The sequence below is a fragment of the Odontomachus brunneus genome, unplaced genomic scaffold (genome assembly GCF_010583005.1).
Source record: "Odontomachus brunneus isolate Ranch 3 - 2012 unplaced genomic scaffold, Obru_v1 Obru_scaffold_024, whole genome shotgun sequence".
Lineage (NCBI taxonomy): Eukaryota > Metazoa > Arthropoda > Insecta > Hymenoptera > Formicidae > Odontomachus > Odontomachus brunneus.
This window is the reverse complement of record NW_022639474.1, coordinates 2,074,228-2,094,315: the sequence shown is the minus strand read 5'-3', so window position 1 is coordinate 2,094,315 and position 20,088 is coordinate 2,074,228. Positions and strand designations below refer to the sequence as shown.

Sequence of the window (20,088 nt, the reverse complement as noted above, 5' to 3'; positions counted from 1 at the left end):
AAAAAAATGTTTTTGACCTGGCACCCCATTTTTTGAAAATAAAGCATTCCGATACCGATATAGATTGTTCTAGTTGTTCCAAACATTGTTCCAAAAGCACAAATCAATAAGTTTAATTATAAGTCCGAAAAATTAAAAAAAAGTTTTTTGACAAATAGTCTATCGGACAAAGGGTAAACTTATACTATCTTTTTTGTTCCAACCGAGATCTTTTTGTTCTGAGTTGTTCTAGACTTAAGAATTATAGTTGTAGAGTATGAGACTCATAAGATCATTCGTTCTCCGAAAATTCGTAAAAAAATCGGTTTGACAGTACTCGACGTCAAGAGTAAACACATGCTTCCTTTCTTGTTCCAACCGAGATCTTTTTGTTCTGAGTTGTGCTAGGCTTAAGAATTATAGTTTTAGAATATGAGACTCGTAGCGTCATCCGTTCTCCGAAAATTCGAAAAAAAATCGATTTGACAGCACCCGACGTCAAGAGAAAACACATGCTTCCTTTCTTGTTCCAACTGAGATCTTTTTGTTCTGAGTTATACTAGGCTTAAACGACGAAACAATTTCACTTTATTTTGTCATGACATTTTGTAATTATTTCCGCCAATTTTCCTATAATAAAGATTAATTTTTGGCACAAGTTTTCTCAGGTTTGAGGTGTATGATTTTATCGATCGTTATTATCTGCTCGTCCGCGGTTATACGTAGACGCTTGGTTGTCTTATGGATATTGGTTGTGCCAACGTCGTTTGCCGTCTCCTCTTCGTGATGTCGGGCTGTAGCTTTTATTCTTGCTGCTCTCTGGAGCTTTTATTCCTGCAGCTGTCGGCTGGCGTTCGCTGGAGTAGACCGAATTTTTTCCTGCGGTGTTTTGCCTTGACGCCGGCGTTGGTCGATCGGTGTGAAGGTCTGCGTAGGTCGCCTGGTTGACCCTACGCTTTCCGTTGTTGTTCGGTAGCGGTTTCTGGAGGCCGCCGAGTCGTCTCCGGTCTTTTTTTCTACGCGTTTTCCTAATTCGTTTTTCTATTGATTTTGCGCGGCGTGTGGTGTTTTAGCGCAGATCGTTACATATCTTTCAGCTGAGCTTTTGTTGTAATTTGTTTATAACGATCTTTTTTTGTAAAGACAAATAATGCTAACGCGCGTGCACTTGGCTTCCTTTTTATACTTTTTTTAAAAAAAGTAATTTTGTTTTTTACTACAACGCCAGTAACTCGATAATTGCTCTGTGGCAGTAATTGCATTGTTGCAGCGACCACATAATCAGTTGTTCCGTATTATGAATTTGATTGGCATAACTAGATGTGGGTCAATCATTCTGTTTTTCTCGTGCAGATAACTGTTATTCACGCACGCTTGCGACCGATTGGTTTCAGCGCTCAAGATAATGACGATATGCTTCGAGACCGAGCTGCGAACGGAATGGCCGAGGATCTTGCGCACGATGCGCCTGTTAAACAAACGCAACGAAGCCTCGATATACCTGTGGAATTTCCTGGAATTCGTGGTGACACACCGCACGGCTCTGTACATCCAGATGCTGCCGTTCATCGTTTACAAGATCGGACAAGCTCCGATATCCGAGCACGAGCGAAACATGCACACTATCATACGGGAGAAGATCAACGGGAGTAGTACCACTGTACCGAAATCTCGAGGCGCGCTGCTGATGGATCTCATTCACGACTTGAAGAACCTAAAGGAGGAGATCGAAGATCGAAGATTCGGTAAGTACTTCGGGTTGGATGTAAAATAGCTCGTCTGAGCAGTGATAGATCAATTATATCTGAGGTTCTTTTGCGAGAATTCCATACGTTTTATGATATTTATAATATTTTTCTTTCTTATACAAAAACTGAGTTTGTTTTATCTTAAAGAAAAAAGAAAATGTAACTTGTGAGAAGAGTTTGCCAAACAAACCATTGATAGCGAACGTATTAACGGTTTGGATGTTAACGAAAGGACTCACAACTATTTTGCGATTTTAATGTGCAGATGAGATGCAACCGGAACCCAAGAGAAGCGTAGTGGACATGCACCCGATAGCCGAGGGTCAACCGCGCACTCAGAGGCCGTCTCTGTTGATGGACTTTCTGACCGGCGATCTGAGCTCCAAAGCTCATATAAACCGTACGCCTGCCGAGACTCCGGTGTCTCATTCCACAGCACCTCAATCACAGCCTCATTCGACTCATCAATCCAACTCAAGTAGCACTGTTAAAACAACGCAGTCCAGTCAAGTAACAGCACCACCGAACGGTACTCACGTTATTGGTGGTACTATACCCGCGCACCCTTCGTTTCTCCGCTTATCGCCCGTAAAGAGTGATGATTATAACGTTTCAGCTATTTCGAGATCAGACGTGCAGGCGTAAACGAGCAGATCGCAAAAGTTTGCAAACGCGTACATGACAAGCATGAAACATTTTTTTGCTTTCGTCTCTGTCGACCTTCCAGTGCAGTGCTCGGAATTATTTGCATTTTCGAGAAGTAAGTCTACTTTGTCGACCTCGCTAATCGTCTCCGAAGTGCAAATAATTCCGAGCACCGTTCTAGTCTTTACCTACGTTTCCTTCATTAGCGATACTCACGTCTGTTTCATGCACCGTAACGCAAGCACGTGCTCTCGCTAATTTTTTTTTCCTTCTCGCTGCCTATCTCTTTCTCTTTCTCGAGTCGCGACGCGATGTGTCGCATCCTGCGCGCCTGTCGGGACAAAACACGTCTCCTAATTGCAGGATCCGTGTCGAGTACTAGCGCGGGATCGTCCACGTTGCGTGAGGCGAGCGACACGTTCGCCGGGGAGCTGTACGTGGAGCAGCCGCCGCCGTCGACAGGTATCCCATCACTTTTGAGAGTCCTATAAAGAGGGTCCCAAACTTCGATTACGATTAATGCGACTGCAAGCCTCTCGCATACGTTTCATTATTGTCGTACGCGCAGTCAGTACGAAATCGCTGACCTCTACCACAGTTGGATCGAGCCATTGTCTATAAACCACTGCCAGCAGTATCTCTCTCTCTCTTTCTCTCAGCGACGGTTTCTCTCTTCCTTTTTACGTCCGTAGTACTTCGATTTTTTTTTCTCGCGCGGTTCGCGCAATCGTCTTCACTTCATTTCCCCCTTTACAGCGAGGCTTGCAACGAAGATTGTAGCTCTCTCTCCTTTCGTATAAGGACGTGAATTCATCTCTTGCACGATATTGGCATTGTCCCTCCCTCCCTTCCCCTCCTCCCTCACGTTCGACAAAATTTCTCTTAATATCACTTAAGGTATCCTCTCTTAAGGCATAAGTCGTTCGCGCTTCTCTCGTCGGTCGTATGATTGACACATTGATCATTACGTTGCTTCCATTGCTAGCTAGGGAACGGAGGTAAGCGGACCGATTCTACAACAATCAATTCTGACACGATCTATGATATTATATATATTATATATATATCCTGCTGGTGTGTGCCCCTTTCACGCTTATCACTTTTTCGTAATTTGATCATACCTCGATCGCTCTCTCCTGTTTCTTCCGACGTCTTCCGTCTCGGTCTTCGTCCACTTCTTGTTACCTCCTTATTCTACGTTACCGTGAAACGAGATTGATGAAAAGCAGTTCGGGTCTGTTTTTTGACTCTTGACTACGCTGAAGCTTGATCTATCATGTGTTCTTTGCTTCTTGTTTTTTTTTCTCTTTATTTCTGACTCAAGCCTTAAGTTTAATCTACAATGTGCTTTTTGCTTTCTCTCTCTTCCTCTTGGTCTCCTTCTGACTCGAATTTTTAAGCAAGAAAAAACAGAAAACAAGAAGCAAAGAGCACTGTAGATTAAGCTTAAGAAACAAAATATCTAAAAAATAAAAGAATATTTATTCGGTGGATACTAATAACATATTTATTTATACAAAATACTAATACAAAACGCTTGTCAAATGAGAAGACATTTTCTTAAAACTTCAGCTTATCATAAAAGCAATTGCTTTTATTCTACTTGATATTTAAATTATTGTGTCTTAATATTAATAAGTTTAGACTTACGTAAATATATTATTGTTTATCCACTGAATAAATATTTTTTTATTTTTAAGGCATTTTTCCCCTCAGTGTAACTGTAATCGAATCATAATAAAATAAGAGAAAGTAGAATCGCCGTGTTGTGCAAAATTAGTCAAAGATGAACGAATTTTTTCTGAAGAACGTGGAACGCGCAATCTCATTTCGCGGTGTTTTCTATTAGAACACTGATATTTATCGTATCTCTCCTCCTCTCTCTCTCTCTCTCTATCACGTTTTATACGCAGAATCATAAAGAACTTACTACATAGCAGTATTTAGACAATGGTAATGTCCAACAGTTGGTACCCTACTGATCGTTGCGTAGCTACTCTACTACTACGTAGTTGCTTCGATGTTCTATCGCTTCCTTCTTTACTCGAGAGCACGAAATTAACTGTCACTGATTGTCTTCACAGTTAGCACGACAACAACATCTATCAGTATCAACAGTTCTATATTCGACACACTAGATCTCGACAGTCTGCGCTTTGGCTTTCGCAGCGCGAAGATGTCAATGTTCACTTCAACGGACTACGCAGACACCATCAAAACCACTTTGTCTTGTCGTTGCTCGCTCTGACAATCTCTCTATGATATACTCGAATATTCGATACGTTCGTTTTATCGATCGAAGCAATGTCGTACAGATCTTTAGAGAAATCCACGTGAATATGTCGTGCGTATGTCAGTTGCACAATGCTTTCACTCTCGTTGAAACATTCACCCACTGACGTCACCGTTCATGATCACTTTTATAACGAGTTAAATTACATTTGCAAGACTCGTACGGGTATGTAACATCATTCCTCGGTTTATGCAATGCGCATTGCGATGTCGAAGCAAGTCCAGAAATGCGTGAAAGAATTTTTTATGGAATTTCATAAGTCACGAGTAACTTCGCCAATTCAGAATCCTTAAATAATGATCCCAGTCGACTTCACATTTTCGAGTTTAAGGCAACGAGATCATCGAGACGTTACACTTTCGAAACTCTGTCTCAAAGCGTGCAACATCGACACGATGTACGATTGTGAGCAATGTGTCGCCGTGATTACTATATCGTGGTGTGGTCTGTCTTACTTGTTATCCTTCCCCTCATACTAGACGTTCGATGTGGCATGTTTCAGATAGATTCCAACCATCTTCTACTAGCGATGAACGTAACCATGTTAAGCTTCATCCTATCTTACCTCACCAAAAGGCGCCAAAGCTGCGCTTTGTCTCTTCCGTAGAGCTTAGAAACTCATCAGGTAAATCCCCAGTCCCCGCTTTAACCGATACACACGGTATACTTATTGACATTGACCCTCGGGAGACCCTGTTTCCAATTCCTCAATATGATACAGCATCCAAGAGACTCAAGGAAAATGCAAGATTGTAGAAATCTTTCATTTCTTTCCATTCTTCATTTGTGTTTGCCTTCTTTATCTTGTTGGGTTCATTGTTCATTTCGTACATCTGCATATTGTACAATGATCATTTTTTATTGACGCAATATAAAATCAGCCACGTTTTGGTAAATATAAATAATAGAATAGCTTAAGAAACTGATTTATTTGTGACGTATTTCATTCACCAAAGGCTAATTTATAATAGAGTTTGATGTAACTTAAATATGCATGGCACAATGCATACGCATATCTCATCAATCAGCTCCAAAGCATCATTATCTACATCACCATGTAACGTTTCCGTGAGAAAGTAGTTTATTGATTTTTTCGGAATGACCCCGGAGAGGAGAGAAAAACATGCTTGACACTGTTATGTGCACTTTGTCTCTGTTTCTTTCTTACGTTTAATCAATTCTATAAATTTGCAAGATGCTTTTCACATGACGATACTTTTTGTAGAAACATCTGTTTGTCAGTATTTAACGTGCAAACATAAACACTTATATGTGTAATCGTGGAATTGATTTCTAGTATCTCGTGATATTTCTTTTCTCGCCATGTGTCGCTTCTGTTACACAAAAAGATATGGAAAAGATCTGCTATGTTTCGTTAACGAATACAATCTTGCATGCATGTCGTTACGTAATATTTCACGTAGGAATATCAAGAACGTCCCGATCTTCAATAATCCACTAATTAACATATCACGTTTTATATACTGGATATTTCATTATCATCACAATTAATTCTAATTTTAACAGTGGCATATTTTGTACAGTAATCATTTCTAATTAATTCGTAATCATTTCTGATCAATTATATTCTACAATATAATAGAACCTTTCTAATCGATATATCTAATTTTGAAATATTCGCTTACACATATTCATGGGCATGGGAAATAAATGAATGAATCAATTCTCTTAAATCACACTTTCGAAATAGCAAACTTTATTTCAGAATAAGGAGCGAACTATTTCTACTTGCCCACAAAAAATACATTTTACAATTCTGTATGTAAGTTCTATCTCGTCGAGATTTGACGGTTAAGAAAATTTTCGAGTTTAAAAATAGCATACATTTATAATGTTGAAAAGTTTACATTTACTAGATATAATGTGCCATATGCTCCATCAGACGCAGGACGCGAATGCAAGATAATTCTCACGCGTTTCAAAAGCAATCTTGAACAGTATACTTTGAAAGAAGAGCATGAGTAGATGGCCCGTAGAGAGTAGAATTCGTGATAAGACAGTAGACGCGACATGATCGTCCACTGTCCTGCCAGGAGAGACGCTGACGAGTCAACTAAGCCCGAGCAGTCCGACCGAAGACAGTTCTGGAGAATTACGCACCGACAAGCCTCGCTTACAGCGTTCTATGGGTCAAAGCAAGAAGACATTCCGCTTAAGAAAGAGTCGAAAGGCTCATATTGAGGTGACGAATTTCATGTGCTTTTTAACACAAGATCAATCACCAATTACAAATACAAAATATTTTGTTTCTCACATTTATATCTTGTTTGTCTCAGTAAACACCCAGTAAACCAGTTAACAGTAACATTGCATCAATATTATAATTTTTCACTTAACAATGTAAACCCAGTAAGCGAGAAATCATTAATACAACGTTACTACAATGATATTCAAGAACCTGTAATATTGTCAAATATGTAGTGTTTAATATTGTATTGAACATCATTATAAATATACTTTAACCGCGATTTGGAAGTTTCAATAATGTTGAAATAGGGTTGCCATAACGTTTTAATCGTCAGAAATACTTTTAAGATATTGCATTGATCTCAAATAAATGTTAAAGTAACATTTGAAAAATATATTTTTTTAAATGTTTTTGAAACATTTAAACAACATTCAGAAAAATCATATCACAAAATAACATGTAAAAAATATAAATGCAATATTATTAAAAAATGTCCAAACAATGCACATGAAGTCAACGTTTCTAAATGTTAATTTAATATTCCTTGCTTACTGGAAATGTTACACATCACGTTATATTATTGAGTTATTTATATTGTTGAGTATGAAATTGTAACCATGATATTATATTATTGTATAGAGAGAATTGTATAAAGAATTTTATAGTGAAAATTACTATAGAATTTTGAGATTAAGAAATAGATCAACATACTGCATTAATTCACTATCTTTTTATCTTATGTATGTTACTTATATTTTAGAAAGTGAAATGTACTATTAAAACACACTTGTTATGTTTCTAAAGAAATCTACTATGTTTCTAGCGAAATTTATTATATTCCTTAGCAAGATAGATCTTACTGGCAGTCTATTTTTCTGGACCATTAAAAATATAGTAAAGTAGAAAAGAATTTACATAAAAAAACTATAATATTTTCTCTGTGTAATAATTAATGTTTATTGGGGTGTTCGTCAAACTGATTTGTAATTTATTTACTAAAGAATAATTTGTTTTATTTAGTCTCGAGTTTATATCATTGTGTCATGAAATATATCAATTTTATAGGTTTCGAGTGAAGTTTTCAACTATAACTGATTTGCATTCACATTAAATGTTAAGTTCTTAAGTATTAAGTCAATCTTCATTGCAGACACGGAATACTGATTTGCAGTTGACCCAAACGAAGCCGGAACAGTCGGAAGCGATTCTAGTGGAAGAAACAACGAGCCAGCTGAAAGCAGCAATGCCAAGTTCGTCGGCGTCAGCTGCGGAACCGTCGTTGTCCAACATCCCGTCGGATTCTTCGTCCATCCGTTCCAAGCGAAGTCTATCTATTCGTAAGTCGGACGGAGAGAAGAATGCAACCGTGCCGGGCGATCAGCAGCAACAATTCCACGGGGCGACACTTCAATATCACCATTCCCATCACCACCATCACCATATTTATCCGCAGATGTCGGACGTCTCCTGGGACGAGGACACATCCAGTACTTCAGGATATCGCGAGTCGTATAGCATGCAGCTGGTATCCCTGGACGGTAACAACGCGCGCTCGACCACAGCACCTCCTTTAGCATCGCCAGATCTCAACGATATGCCTTCTACGAGCAGCACGACGACCAATTACATAGGCTTTGACGGCAGCTCACCGGATTGTTCCATCAACGGCAGCGGAGGTGAGAAGACCGCTCTCTTAACATCGAGCCAGAGAACGACTTCTCAACACTCCTTACTGATGGTCTTTCCGAATCAAGATGAAGATACGTTAATATAAGTCACGTAGATTAGCGATATCTGCTCGACTGAGACTGAAAATTAAACACCATTGCAACACATACTCAGACAACACAAATAACTAAAAGTTATCTTAAAGACGTCCAAAAGAAATAAAACATTTTTAGGACGTTTTTAAGACATCCTTCGAGTATACATAAAATTGACTTTGTTGGAAAGCTTGAACATTTGGGATTTTAATCATGTTATATTGTTCTTATTTGCGGTCAGATTTTAATTTATTTATAATATTTTCATAATGTGGCTAAAGTATCATTTAGTGACCAGTCAGTTTGATTTTGTCCCAATTTATGACCTATGTATGTTCCTAATATTGACCGGCGATAAACATATGAACGGCCCTATTACTGATTGACTACACTGACTGACAAATACTGTAAAAAACTATAACTTGTTAACGTTATTATACTTGTATATTATACTTGTTAACATTATTATATTTTTAAAAAACATAAAGTAGTGCATAAAATAATAATGTCTTTAAATTAAATTTAACACAACAAATTTATATATTTATCATATACACATTATTCAAGATTTATCTATCTTTCAGGAAGGTGAATGTCCCAACTATTGATCATGTTCCAATTTGTGACCATCGCACTCATTTTCCTTAATACGAGTCTATATTTATTCTAAACATGTGTTCGGTACACTAAATTTTACATATTATCAATTACAAGTTTCGAATAAAATTAAAAGCCGTAGTGAGAATGCTGAAATATCAGAATTACAAGCGTACTACTTACGGCGACAATTCAAACAATCCGATGTCACCGATATCTTAGTAATAAACAATGAATATTAGATGTCTGTTTAATGAATTTGTGTGGTTATTTTCTAACCTGAAACGACTGAAATTATCTTGTAAGAAAGAGAAGGATGAAGGAATATCTCAGAAGCCAAAAAAGTATCAGGATATGTACTTTTCGTAGTTAATTCACATATGTCATTAATCGGTATTAGAAAATTGATGCGTTCCTATTACTGACCACCGAAATAAATATGATATACAATTATATAAGTGCGTTCCTATTTCTAAAGAGAATATATATTTTGTAAATCTTATTCATATATATAAAATTAATAAATAACATCAATATCATAATTTAAAATACTAAACCTAAAAATTAAAGTTAAAGTTAAAATTTATTACAGATAGATACTGAAAGATAGATAAATCTTGAATAATGTGTATATGATAAATAAATAAATTTTTTGTGTTAAATTTAATATAAGACAGTATTATTTCATGCACTATTTTATGTTTCTTAATAATATAATAATGTTAACAAGTTATAGCTTTTTACAGTATCTGTCAGTCAGTGTGGTCAATTAATAATAGAGCCGCGTTTATATGCTTATCGCCGATCAGTAATAGGGACATACATAGGTCACAAATTGGGACAAAACCAAACTGACTGGCCACTAAATGGTAGTTTAGCCATTTTTAAGTAAATATTATAGATAAATTAAAATCTTACCGCAAATAAAAACAATATAACATGATTAAAATCCCAAATGTTCAAGCTTTCCAACAAAATCAATTTTATTTATTTAGTTTAGCATTTATATTTTATTAATTTATTATTTTATTTTCACGATGAGCTTATTTGACCACTAATTGCAGCATTTATCTTATCTGTAATAAACTTTAACTTTAACTTTAATTTTTAGGTTTAGTATTTTAAATTATGATATTGATGTTATTTATTAATTTTATATATATAAATAAGATTTACAAAATATATATTCTCTTTAAAAATAGGAACGCACTTATATAATTGTATATCATATTTATTTCGGTGGTTAGTAATAGGAACGCATCAATTTTCTAATACCGATTAATGACATATATGAATTAACTACGAAAAGTACATATCCTGATACTTTTTTGGCTTCTGAGATATTCCTTCATCCTTCTCTTTTTTACAGGACAATTTCAGTCGTTATAGATTAGAGAATAACCACACAAATTCATTAAACAGACATCTAGCATTCATTATTTATTACTAAGATATCGGTGCCATTGGACTGTTTGAATTGTCGCTGTAAGTAGTACGCTTGTAATTCTGATATTTCAGCATGCTCACTACGGCTTTTAATTTTATTCGAAACTTGTAATTGATAATATGTAAAATTTAGTGTACCGAACACATGTTTAGAATAAATATAGACTCGTATTAAGGAAAATGGGTGCGATGGTCACAAATTGGGACATAGTCAATAATTGGGACATTCACCTTATCGATGTAATTAATTTATTTTGCTTTACATTGTACAGATCGCAGACGTAAGACATATAAGTCCCAAAGGTAGTCTTGCGGAGTACACTTGGTCATTAGTTATACAAAAATAATCCAACCTATCCAATAACACAATCTAATAATCCAAAACTATGATTTTTGAGTTTTTGTTATCAATGGTTAATCCATACGTCTTTCTGCATAAAACAGAAAAGATCCAAGCCTTATAGGCGCCTAAAATTAATTAAAAAATATTTTTTTTATTTTCTACTATTTGCGCGAAGTTGCGTCTTTTTCATCTATTCTTTTAAAGGTTAAACTCGTCGATGGATATTATTAAAGAGAAGAAAATTCACTATACTTGATTTCTTCAACGACTTTAAAGAACCTTAGTGCTACCTATATTTTTTAAATCATGTATTAAATTTTTATTTTTATTTTTTCGAAAATGATTTACTTTATGTAAGTTGGATTATAACTTGTGTAACTACGGCCACTTATCCTATTAGAATATTTTTGCGAGAACGTATATAATTCTCGTAGTATTTCGGATAGTATTTCGAATAGATAATTTTTTAATAAGGTCGTCGTGAGAGAGACAATTAAACAGAAGAGAAATCAAATTAGAGAAGAGAATCGTAAAATCTCGCTCGTTTGATCAGGAATGTTTCTGTAATGCTTTTGAAAAATTTAGATTAGTCATTTACAGTAGGCCTAATTGTTTGTATGTTGTTATTGTATATAACATTTGAAATATACAGTGAACACACACGCTCATTGTAATTTATATTATACGTCAATTTGGAAAAGTAATTTTCCATATTTTATCAAGAGGATAAGTGTAGTTGTGTCGGGGAAAATCGACGCTGATGTCCGCTAGGACGAACGATAGCGCTGCAAATATGGCTGTGTTCATGTCCAGAGCTTTCGGATTTTCCACCAGCATCGTGTCCGCATTCGTATGGTGGTAGTAAAAGTATTCCTCGTTTTGCGTCCATAAACTGCCGCCTGGTACGCCAGCGTTTACCCAGAATTGTATATCAGGTGCCGTGCAAGGACTCTTCAGTTTCATATCACCCAACGGAGCCAACAATCTAAAAAATGTCAAATGTTTGCTTCCTAAAGCAAGTTGATTACAAAAGATAACGAATATTTCTGTAAATGAACATCAAGTATTTATGGAAATACGTTTCCATGACTCATCGTTTGAGTAGAGAGATATTAGAACACGGTGGACGCAAATTTAGTAGAAACGAAGCACGAGAATGTCAGCAAGGTAATTTGCATGAAAAACTAACTTCATTATCCTCCGAAGTATACATTTGATCGTCTCGTCACCAGTGACTTCGAGGCCTACAGGCACGAATGTGCCCGAATCGGACTCCATCACAAATTGTAGATTTCCATTTTCCGCCGCGTGCTTCTGTATATATTGACGAGCTCCAATGAGACCAAGTTCCTCGGAAGTCCACATTATCATTCTAAAATATATACAGAGTGTTTCAGAATAAATACTTAACTGACTAGCAGGACTCGCAAAAATAAATGAGAAAATTTTAATAAAATATGATAAGTATCCGTAGGATTTGGTTGCACCATATAAAAAGTATTGTTCAAAAACACATATGAATAATCAATAATTTTTTTACTGAATATCAGTTTCTGTCATAGAGAATTATTTATTTCTCGACTATGAAACATCCCACATGACGTGCATGCCTCAAAGATGTCTTGAAAACGTCCAAAAGACGTCCTATTTTTTTTTTTGTTAGGCGTCTTTTGAACATTTTTCAGACATCTTTGAGACACCCTAGACAGCACAATGTCCCAAACTAAAACATAAAATATCTTTAAGACGTCTTTAAGACGACTTAAAAACGTCTTATGTCCTGACGTCTTAAAGACGGCTTAAAGACGTCTTAAAGATGTCTTATGTTAGTTTTGAACATGTGTGCTGTCTGGGATGCGTATTGTGTAAGTATATTGAGATATTTAAAATCACCTCATTGTTCTACGTGCCCGTAACCCAAGTTGTTTCAGTAACTTTATTGCGTTCCAGGATATGAAAATGCCACCTCCGTCGTCCAAGGCACCCTGTCCAACGTCCCAGCTATCTATGTGTCCAGAAACAACGACTATCTTTTCAGGCGCGCTGTAACCGGTGATATCCGCTATGACGTTCCGCGATTGCGTATCGGGGTGTGTCTGCGCTTGCATCTTCAGATTTATAACAATATCTTCACCTAAACAGAATCGATCGCGATCGATCAGTTATCTGCACGGTGGTGCTCGGGAAAGATTTCTTACTTCGATTCGCCATCCTTCCCAAAAGAGTTGCATCCTCGACAGTTATACAGGCAGCTGGGATCTTGGTGACGTTTTCTCCGTAGCTCATCATACCAGTGTGAGGAGTATACAGCGAATATGGTGTCACTGATCTGATTAAAACAGCTACGGCACCAAATTCTGCCGCTCTCGTGGCTCCTGAGCTTCTATACTCTACGGTCTCCCCGTACGAAACAAATTTTTGATTGTACACGACAATTTTTCCTGGAATCTTATACAATCAAGGATTACCATGTTATGGTTACAAGTGTTGGATTATCGTATAAAATAACGTCTGCTAAAGACGTGATTTACTTCTTTCGCTCTTTTCTCAAGTTCCGCAAAACTATCCACAACAATGGCTTTAGCAGTTATGCCTTCTTCCGGAGTACCCACGCTATAACCGAGACCTAATAACGCCAGATTTTGTCGCCGTGGTTGTAAAAGAGTTGCAGATTCAGAGCCTCTGAAAATACGTCATAATTATAATGTCTTGTATTATTTTAACAAATTGGATAAAGTCGTAAATAATAAATAATTGGATAAAGAGTTGTAATAATATGTTTCTTTTTACTACAAATATATCTTCATAGGCGATTTAGTATTGTCTAACATACAATAATACATTGTATCTTAAAATGTTTCATTGTTGGTGGAACTTACTTCGGGAATGGATTCAATGCTGAAGAATAATCAAAAAGTCTAATCGATATCGGTATAATATAAGTTAATATAAGCGTATGACCTTGTATGTGCTTGTAAGTTGTGACTCTTTTTATGATTAATAATTTTTTGAAGCTATAAAATTGGCCATATAAACTCGGTTTATCGCAAGAATCACGAATCGTAAAAAGAGGGACTATAAAAAAGCGCAAAATCAAATAAGTCGTATATTTATATTAGCTTATACTAATATCAACTTAATCTTTTTACTATTGTGTGTTCGTGAAAAAAAGTGTAAAAAATCAGAAACAAAAACAGCGCATTGAAAGTTTATATATATATAACTTTAATGATTGTCTTCTTCACAGATTTTATACCTGACCCAATGTGGTACAGTGGCCGTTTCACCATGAACATTCTCTAGGCCTAAACTAATCGAATTGTTTAACACATAATCGATGGAATCCTCGAGAGCTTGGGTACCCGTGAACCTCGGGCCAAATTTGTCGACAAACTGTGCTAAATCTTGCCAAGTAGTTCCTTTGAAAGAACCTTGCATAGTTTTGTAGATTATTCTTTGCACTATCCCAGAGTACGAGTCTATTTCCTCGATTAAGGCACTTGGCAGCTGGCAAGTATCTTCTTGTGCTATCACAATGTGATTCATAATGGCTATCGGCTGAACGTACAGTAGCCACGCAAAGATAATGATTCCCTCTGTGCGCTGCATTTTGATATTGAACACGAATGACTTTCCTTTCCAGTCAATACGATATTTCTGTACAAAACATATTTTTATTAAAACATTGTTATCTTGATTTTTATCAATTAAGATATGTGTGAGAGACGTTGCACAATGATAAAACAATAAGAATAAATTCGCTCAATTCATGTGAAAAAGATAACTGTCTTGGTGATTTCAAATATAAAAACAATTATATTTGTTTGAACCTAGATTTTAAATTGTAACTATAATAACTATTTACAAAATTTTATGTTGTATACAATAAATAGTATAATGAGGATAACAGAGAGTATAAAATTATGCACGAAAACAAAATTTCACTGGCCCATCTAATCGTTAAAATGTTTGCTATTGTAATTAGAAATGTGTTGCTGTTATTAGAACTTTTGCTATACTATTGCTACTACATCGGTTCGTAGCTGAATATATGTTCACTAGCAGATTCACTTTTAGGTATTCATATGTTACAACGATATGTTTAGCTATCACATACAGTTTTTACTACTGTAGCTAATTTTTTTCGTGTAATTGCGATATTTTTTGCATTAATATGGTTACTTTAATATGATATATATTTTTAAGATAAATACATGTCACACATATATATATATATATATATATATATATATATATATATATATACAAACTTAACATTTATTTAGTAATAAACTTAACATGTAAAAGAATTGATACTTGCCTTTTACATAATGGAACTCACATTGAACATTTAGCCTAGACAAGATTTACTAATTGAATAAAAATTATGTATATGTTAAGTTTGTTACTAAATTGCGACTATAACGAAAAGTTAAATAATAAAATTATGTTTGAAAAGTTCATTTTATTGTCCCGATCCCAACTTTACTCAGTCCACTTTTAAAAATTTTTGAGTGTGATTGGAGTACACGAAGAATTGAAAGTAAGATACTTAAGTAGAAGTACTTATTTTAGTACTTGGAGTATGTTAAAAAGTCAAATCATACGAAGGCGACTATCGCGCTGCGGCTAAGAAATTCTTAAGAGGTCTGATAGTTGATAAACTTTCAATGTCATTTCAAGGTTGGTGGACATATTTTCGGAAAAAATGTTTCAAACATAAGTTTCATATTTTTCACCGTAAAATCTGAATCTGCAAAAAAAAATAGGGTATTCCATTTAAAAAACTAAACTTCCGGTCAATACTGGAAGTTGAATATAGCACCATTTAATAGAGCGTGCTTGACTTATGTGAAAAAATGTTTTGAATTTTTAATAAAATGTTGATCCCTTTATTTTAAATAGGTGGTATGGGTGGTCTGAAACATCCTGTATATATCACATCGATTGATACGGTGAACGTATAAAACTTATCAGATTAGAACTTTTTGCACACTTGATACTTTGATTAATATTGTGAATTGTAAAAATTGTTGTTTAAGAATTTGACGTTAAGTTATAAAATGACTGTCCAATTTGGAAAGAAAAAATAATATCACATACATAATAGCAATTAATATCTAACGTCTTCTGTTTTGCGTGTTCTGTCACAGCTAATTTTTAATTAAATATTCTTACAGGAATATGTGCACACCATTTAATGAGCAACAATAATATACGCGCGCGCGCGCACACACACACACACACATACACTTAAAATGAATTGTTCACGATCACATTTTGACAATAAACTGTTTTATGAAGAATATTTCACGACGCAGTAAGATGATCACCTCATAGCCGTGACGGGCTCTAATGATTGCACGGACAAGAACTGCTGAGTATATAATACCAGCATATATAGAAGGATGAAATCAAAGATGCCACTTTTAGTTTACTTACAGCAAGCAGTAGCGTGTGGGAGGATACGCACACAAGTGAGCGACAGTGAACGTGTACACTCGACTTTTCGGCCGCCGAAGCTTGTTCGCTGGCTCGCTTGTGTGCGTATCCCCTCCACACGCTGCTGCTTGCTGTATGTAAGTTGGCATCCTTGGATGAAATATGTATAAGCACAGTGCAGATAAAGTAGATTCCATTATTATCTTCATGACCAGTTGCCTGAATTATTACGACAGGATATCATAATACAGATTATCGTCGAGATGCAAAACAGATGTTTTATTTTTTAATTCATTTTCTATGTATGAATGGAAAACCAATGTAATAATTTGCTATTGAATACTATTTTTCATTCCGTTCTTTTTTATTGTAGTATTTTAAACATGAATGTGTATTAAATTCTCCCATGGAGAATAGAAGAGTCAAAATAATGTTAATTTGACGTTATATTGACCAAATTTACGTTATTTCTTAATTTTTTATCATTAAACATATTAATCATTTATTCTAATGTAACGTATTTTTTACCGACAAATTAATACCGTATTTGAACCGACAAATTCTAAATATTCTTGCTACAATCAAAATAAATAGAATTTATAATTATTAATAACAATTCATCTGTATTAAATAAACGCATTATTTGTCATATATACTTACCAATGCTTCATAAAAAGCTGTATCTCCATTTTCAAATTTTTTAAAATTCTTCCATATTCTGAATAGAAAGCCTTTCTGGTGATTCAAAAATATGATTCTTTTTATTGAAATGCTGCCACTTAATACTGCTACTATGCAATATGAAGGACAAACATTATACTTACCTCTAAATCTGTCTGCTATGCGTTTATAATAACTTTTTTATTTATATTCAGTACAGACGTGTTATTATCTGCGATATTGGCGAGCCGTATTGGCTTCCGCACGAGAAATCTTGCGCAGCGATGTGCAGCGATTCTAGAGAGAAGCAAGACTGCGCAGGCACTGTACTGGAAAGATGAACACATACTGAAAACTGAGTACACGTGGCTAACCTAGCCGAAGCGTGGAGCGCACGTGTACGCGGCTTTTTGTATGTTATCCTCCTGTGTTCTCATCCTGTGTAGTTTTTACGAAGCCGCGACTCCTTTTTTCGAGCCATCGATATCAAGATTCGTTTGCCTCAAATTTACGCCAAATTTACTATTTCTCTAATCATAAGAAATAAACCTTTTTTAGACATTCATATTGAATTTAAAAAATGAACTCAAATATTGATGCAATCGTGTCTTATAAAATTTTGTCATGTTTAAATCAATTATAATATTAATTATTTAAATATTATTTTTCAAGCAGACAATAGGTAAATGTGGGATATATTAATAACAAATATATTGCTGTATTATTATAATGAAGAATTTAAATCACAATAATATATTAATTTGTAGTTTATTTCAGGTAAATCCATTTAACTTTCTATATATACGTAAATGTTGTCATAAATTTGATAAAAATTAATTATCATATACTATTATCGTAATAGAAGTCTATTAGGTTATATAAAGTTGTCATAAATTAATTATCACATACTGTGATTGTCATGGATTTCTATTGGGGGCGTATTCCACGTAAATTACATGGATTCGATATGGATACAACGTACCTATTTTTGTCGGTTTGTGATTGTTATATATATGAATATATTTTTGTTCACTTATATTTTATATATGTTTAACTACTATTTACTTTTATATATGAAAATGTATAAATAATTTGTAACATATATTTATAAATTTATTAAGTTTAAAGTATTTAGGATTTAATTATATCTTTATTATATCTTTATTATGTCTTTTTTTATTATTCTTTACTGTTAACTAACTAACGCTTACTGAGAAACGATGCGCCAGATCGAAAAAGTTCAATTCTCTGGATACCGGAAGTGTAAAGGCATTTATGAATCTTAATTACATTGGTAAATAAAGATAATGTTTTCTACGTTTTAAATCTTTTTAATCGCCTCTACGTTATCGACGCTTATCAAGTTTGTCGTCCACTCTAGCGTCCCCTTAAGCCGGGATTCGAACCGAGGTGTTTCGAGTCTCCGATATTATTCATATTATTATAAACTACCAATTTCAATAAGATGAATTGTGGGACAGATAGTGCCCTTGGTGTCACCTTGATATCTTTAGTTACCGAGAAATGCGCGAAAAATATAATTGGTAGTAAAAAGACTGTCCTTTTCTAACTTACTATCATCGTACGGAAGTACAACGGGCACGAACCAGGCATATTATATGCTATTGAGAACAGAGTTCGTGTACTACGCGTGCGCGAGTTTTATCCCTCTCTACCTCTCTCTCCCTGCACGCTCACTGACAGCTAGTATGACTCGGGTTTTCGGTGAAAAACGTGACAGTGTATAAAAAATTATAGCGCACAACGTACGGAGGTGTTCTTTAAACAAAGATTGATTGTAAATACGAAAGAAAAAGTAAAGTTGTTGTTATTATTCACGTTAAAAATAAACGTCGTACGCGTATTGCATTCGCCGTTCTACTCGGGAGGCAGATTTACCATAACCTCAACGAGATGTCCGATTATTTTGAGGAAATGGGTTGGACGCCGTTGGCTCACGGAGAAACGCCAAATCATTTAATCCAAATGGCACGATTCCTGCGGGACTTTGGCATGTGGGACATGCTCGGAGAAAATGAGAAACTTTCACCACCTGCGTCGAAAAGCGCGGTAAACAATTTGGAAGAGGTCACAATCGAGTCTGGTGAGGTCAAACAGTGTCCAGTTTGTTTGAAGGACTTTCAAACGGGCAATAAAGCGAAGTTGATGCCATGCCGTCATGCATTTCATCAGGAGTGTATTTTACCGTGGTTAGAAAAAGTATGTTATAACAATAATTGCTCACAGTAGAGCCTGTTGCGCACTCTGACGTTTCCAATACGTTACACTTGCAGACCAACTCGTGTCCGCTCTGTCGGTATGAACTGCCAACAGACGATGAAGACTACGAGATGTACAGGAAGGAGAAGCGACGAGCAGTGGAGAGGGAAAAGGATCTGGAAACTCTACACAATTCTATGTTTAGCTAGGATTCTTCTATTTCCTTCTATTTTCCCTTAATCTTTTATAGAAAGTTCTCTGTGTTATTTCATATTTTCTAATGTTAAGGATCACCTTTGGAGATGATTTTGCTAACGATTAGAAGCGCTTTGGGTTATTGCTGGTCGATAAGAAAGTGTACGCAGTTACGTGAACATGATTTATACATGTAATTTATTGATGGTTTATAAGAAACACAATGTTTTATAACAAACAAACAAGCATAACAATGTTAAGTGAAAGAGAAAAATACGAAATAAAATATACAAAGGTGCGCTACGTGATATCACGAGGGATTTTCGATTCTGGTGTAGAAAGCTGATTGAATAAAAAGGCATGAATTATTAATAGGAAATAATGTTTATTATACAGTGTACATATTTATTAACTTCATTTATTTTATTTCTGTTATAAATTTTATATTAATAATTGTATTATGTTTTTGCCGAGCGACGAATGCCTTGATCAGTGTGCGCTTAGACTATAACAATCTCCGTAAAAAGTATAGAAACTTCTGATTTTTA

At 35.2% G+C, this 20,088-nt stretch overlaps 3 protein-coding genes across 26 annotated transcripts in view; 2 read left to right on the top strand and 1 right to left on the bottom strand.

Annotated features, from left to right (window-relative positions):
- The window catches only part of LOC116842325 (protein unc-80 homolog), a 38,341-nt gene extending 28,849 nt beyond the window's left edge, over positions 1-9,492 (top strand). For 6 of the 14 annotated variants that reach the window (XM_032811371.1, XM_032811374.1, XM_032811375.1 and 3 more), the window contains 6 exons: positions 1,374-1,724; positions 1,993-2,256; positions 2,736-2,834; positions 5,168-5,290; positions 6,720-6,868; positions 8,025-9,492. In XM_032811371.1, coding sequence (XP_032667262.1) covers positions 1,374-1,724; positions 1,993-2,256; positions 2,736-2,834; positions 5,168-5,290; positions 6,720-6,868; positions 8,025-8,648 — 1,610 coding nt within the window. In that variant the 3' untranslated portion in view covers positions 8,649-9,492. Of the gene's footprint in view, positions 1-1,373; positions 1,725-1,992; positions 2,257-2,735; positions 2,835-3,357; positions 3,371-5,167; positions 5,405-6,719; positions 6,869-8,024 lie in introns of those variants that run through there. The other 8 variants (XM_032811384.1, XM_032811382.1, XM_032811378.1 and 5 more) reach the window with 7 other exon arrangements.
- A 1,420-nt stretch (positions 9,493-10,912) lies between these two features.
- On the bottom strand, positions 10,913-17,458 carry LOC116842329 (carboxypeptidase Q-like). 11 transcript variants are annotated; one of them, XM_032811393.1, is made up of 8 exons: positions 17,290-17,458; positions 17,126-17,200; positions 14,280-14,680; positions 13,555-13,705; positions 13,222-13,471; positions 12,917-13,157; positions 12,213-12,395; positions 10,913-12,008 (listed from the first exon to the last, which is right to left on the bottom strand). In XM_032811393.1, the coding sequence occupies exons 3-8, from the start codon at positions 14,630-14,632 to the stop codon at positions 11,711-11,713; spliced, it is 1,476 nt and encodes a 491-aa protein (XP_032667284.1). In that variant the 5' UTR covers positions 14,633-14,680; positions 17,126-17,200; positions 17,290-17,458; the 3' UTR covers positions 10,913-11,710. The 11 variants fall into 11 exon arrangements, with proteins under 11 accessions (XP_032667284.1, XP_032667289.1, XP_032667286.1 ...); XM_032811398.1 differs by lacking the exons at positions 17,126-17,200; positions 17,290-17,458 and adding exons at positions 15,345-15,379; positions 16,357-16,392; XM_032811395.1 differs by lacking the exons at positions 17,126-17,200; positions 17,290-17,458 and adding exons at positions 15,345-15,379; positions 16,202-16,334.
- A 1,347-nt stretch (positions 17,459-18,805) lies between these two features.
- On the top strand, positions 18,806-20,088 carry LOC116842310 (E3 ubiquitin-protein ligase RNF181). The gene is made up of 2 exons (XM_032811321.1): positions 18,806-19,345; positions 19,420-20,088. The coding sequence occupies exons 1-2, from the start codon at positions 19,040-19,042 to the stop codon at positions 19,552-19,554; spliced, it is 441 nt and encodes a 146-aa protein (XP_032667212.1). The 5' UTR covers positions 18,806-19,039; the 3' UTR covers positions 19,555-20,088.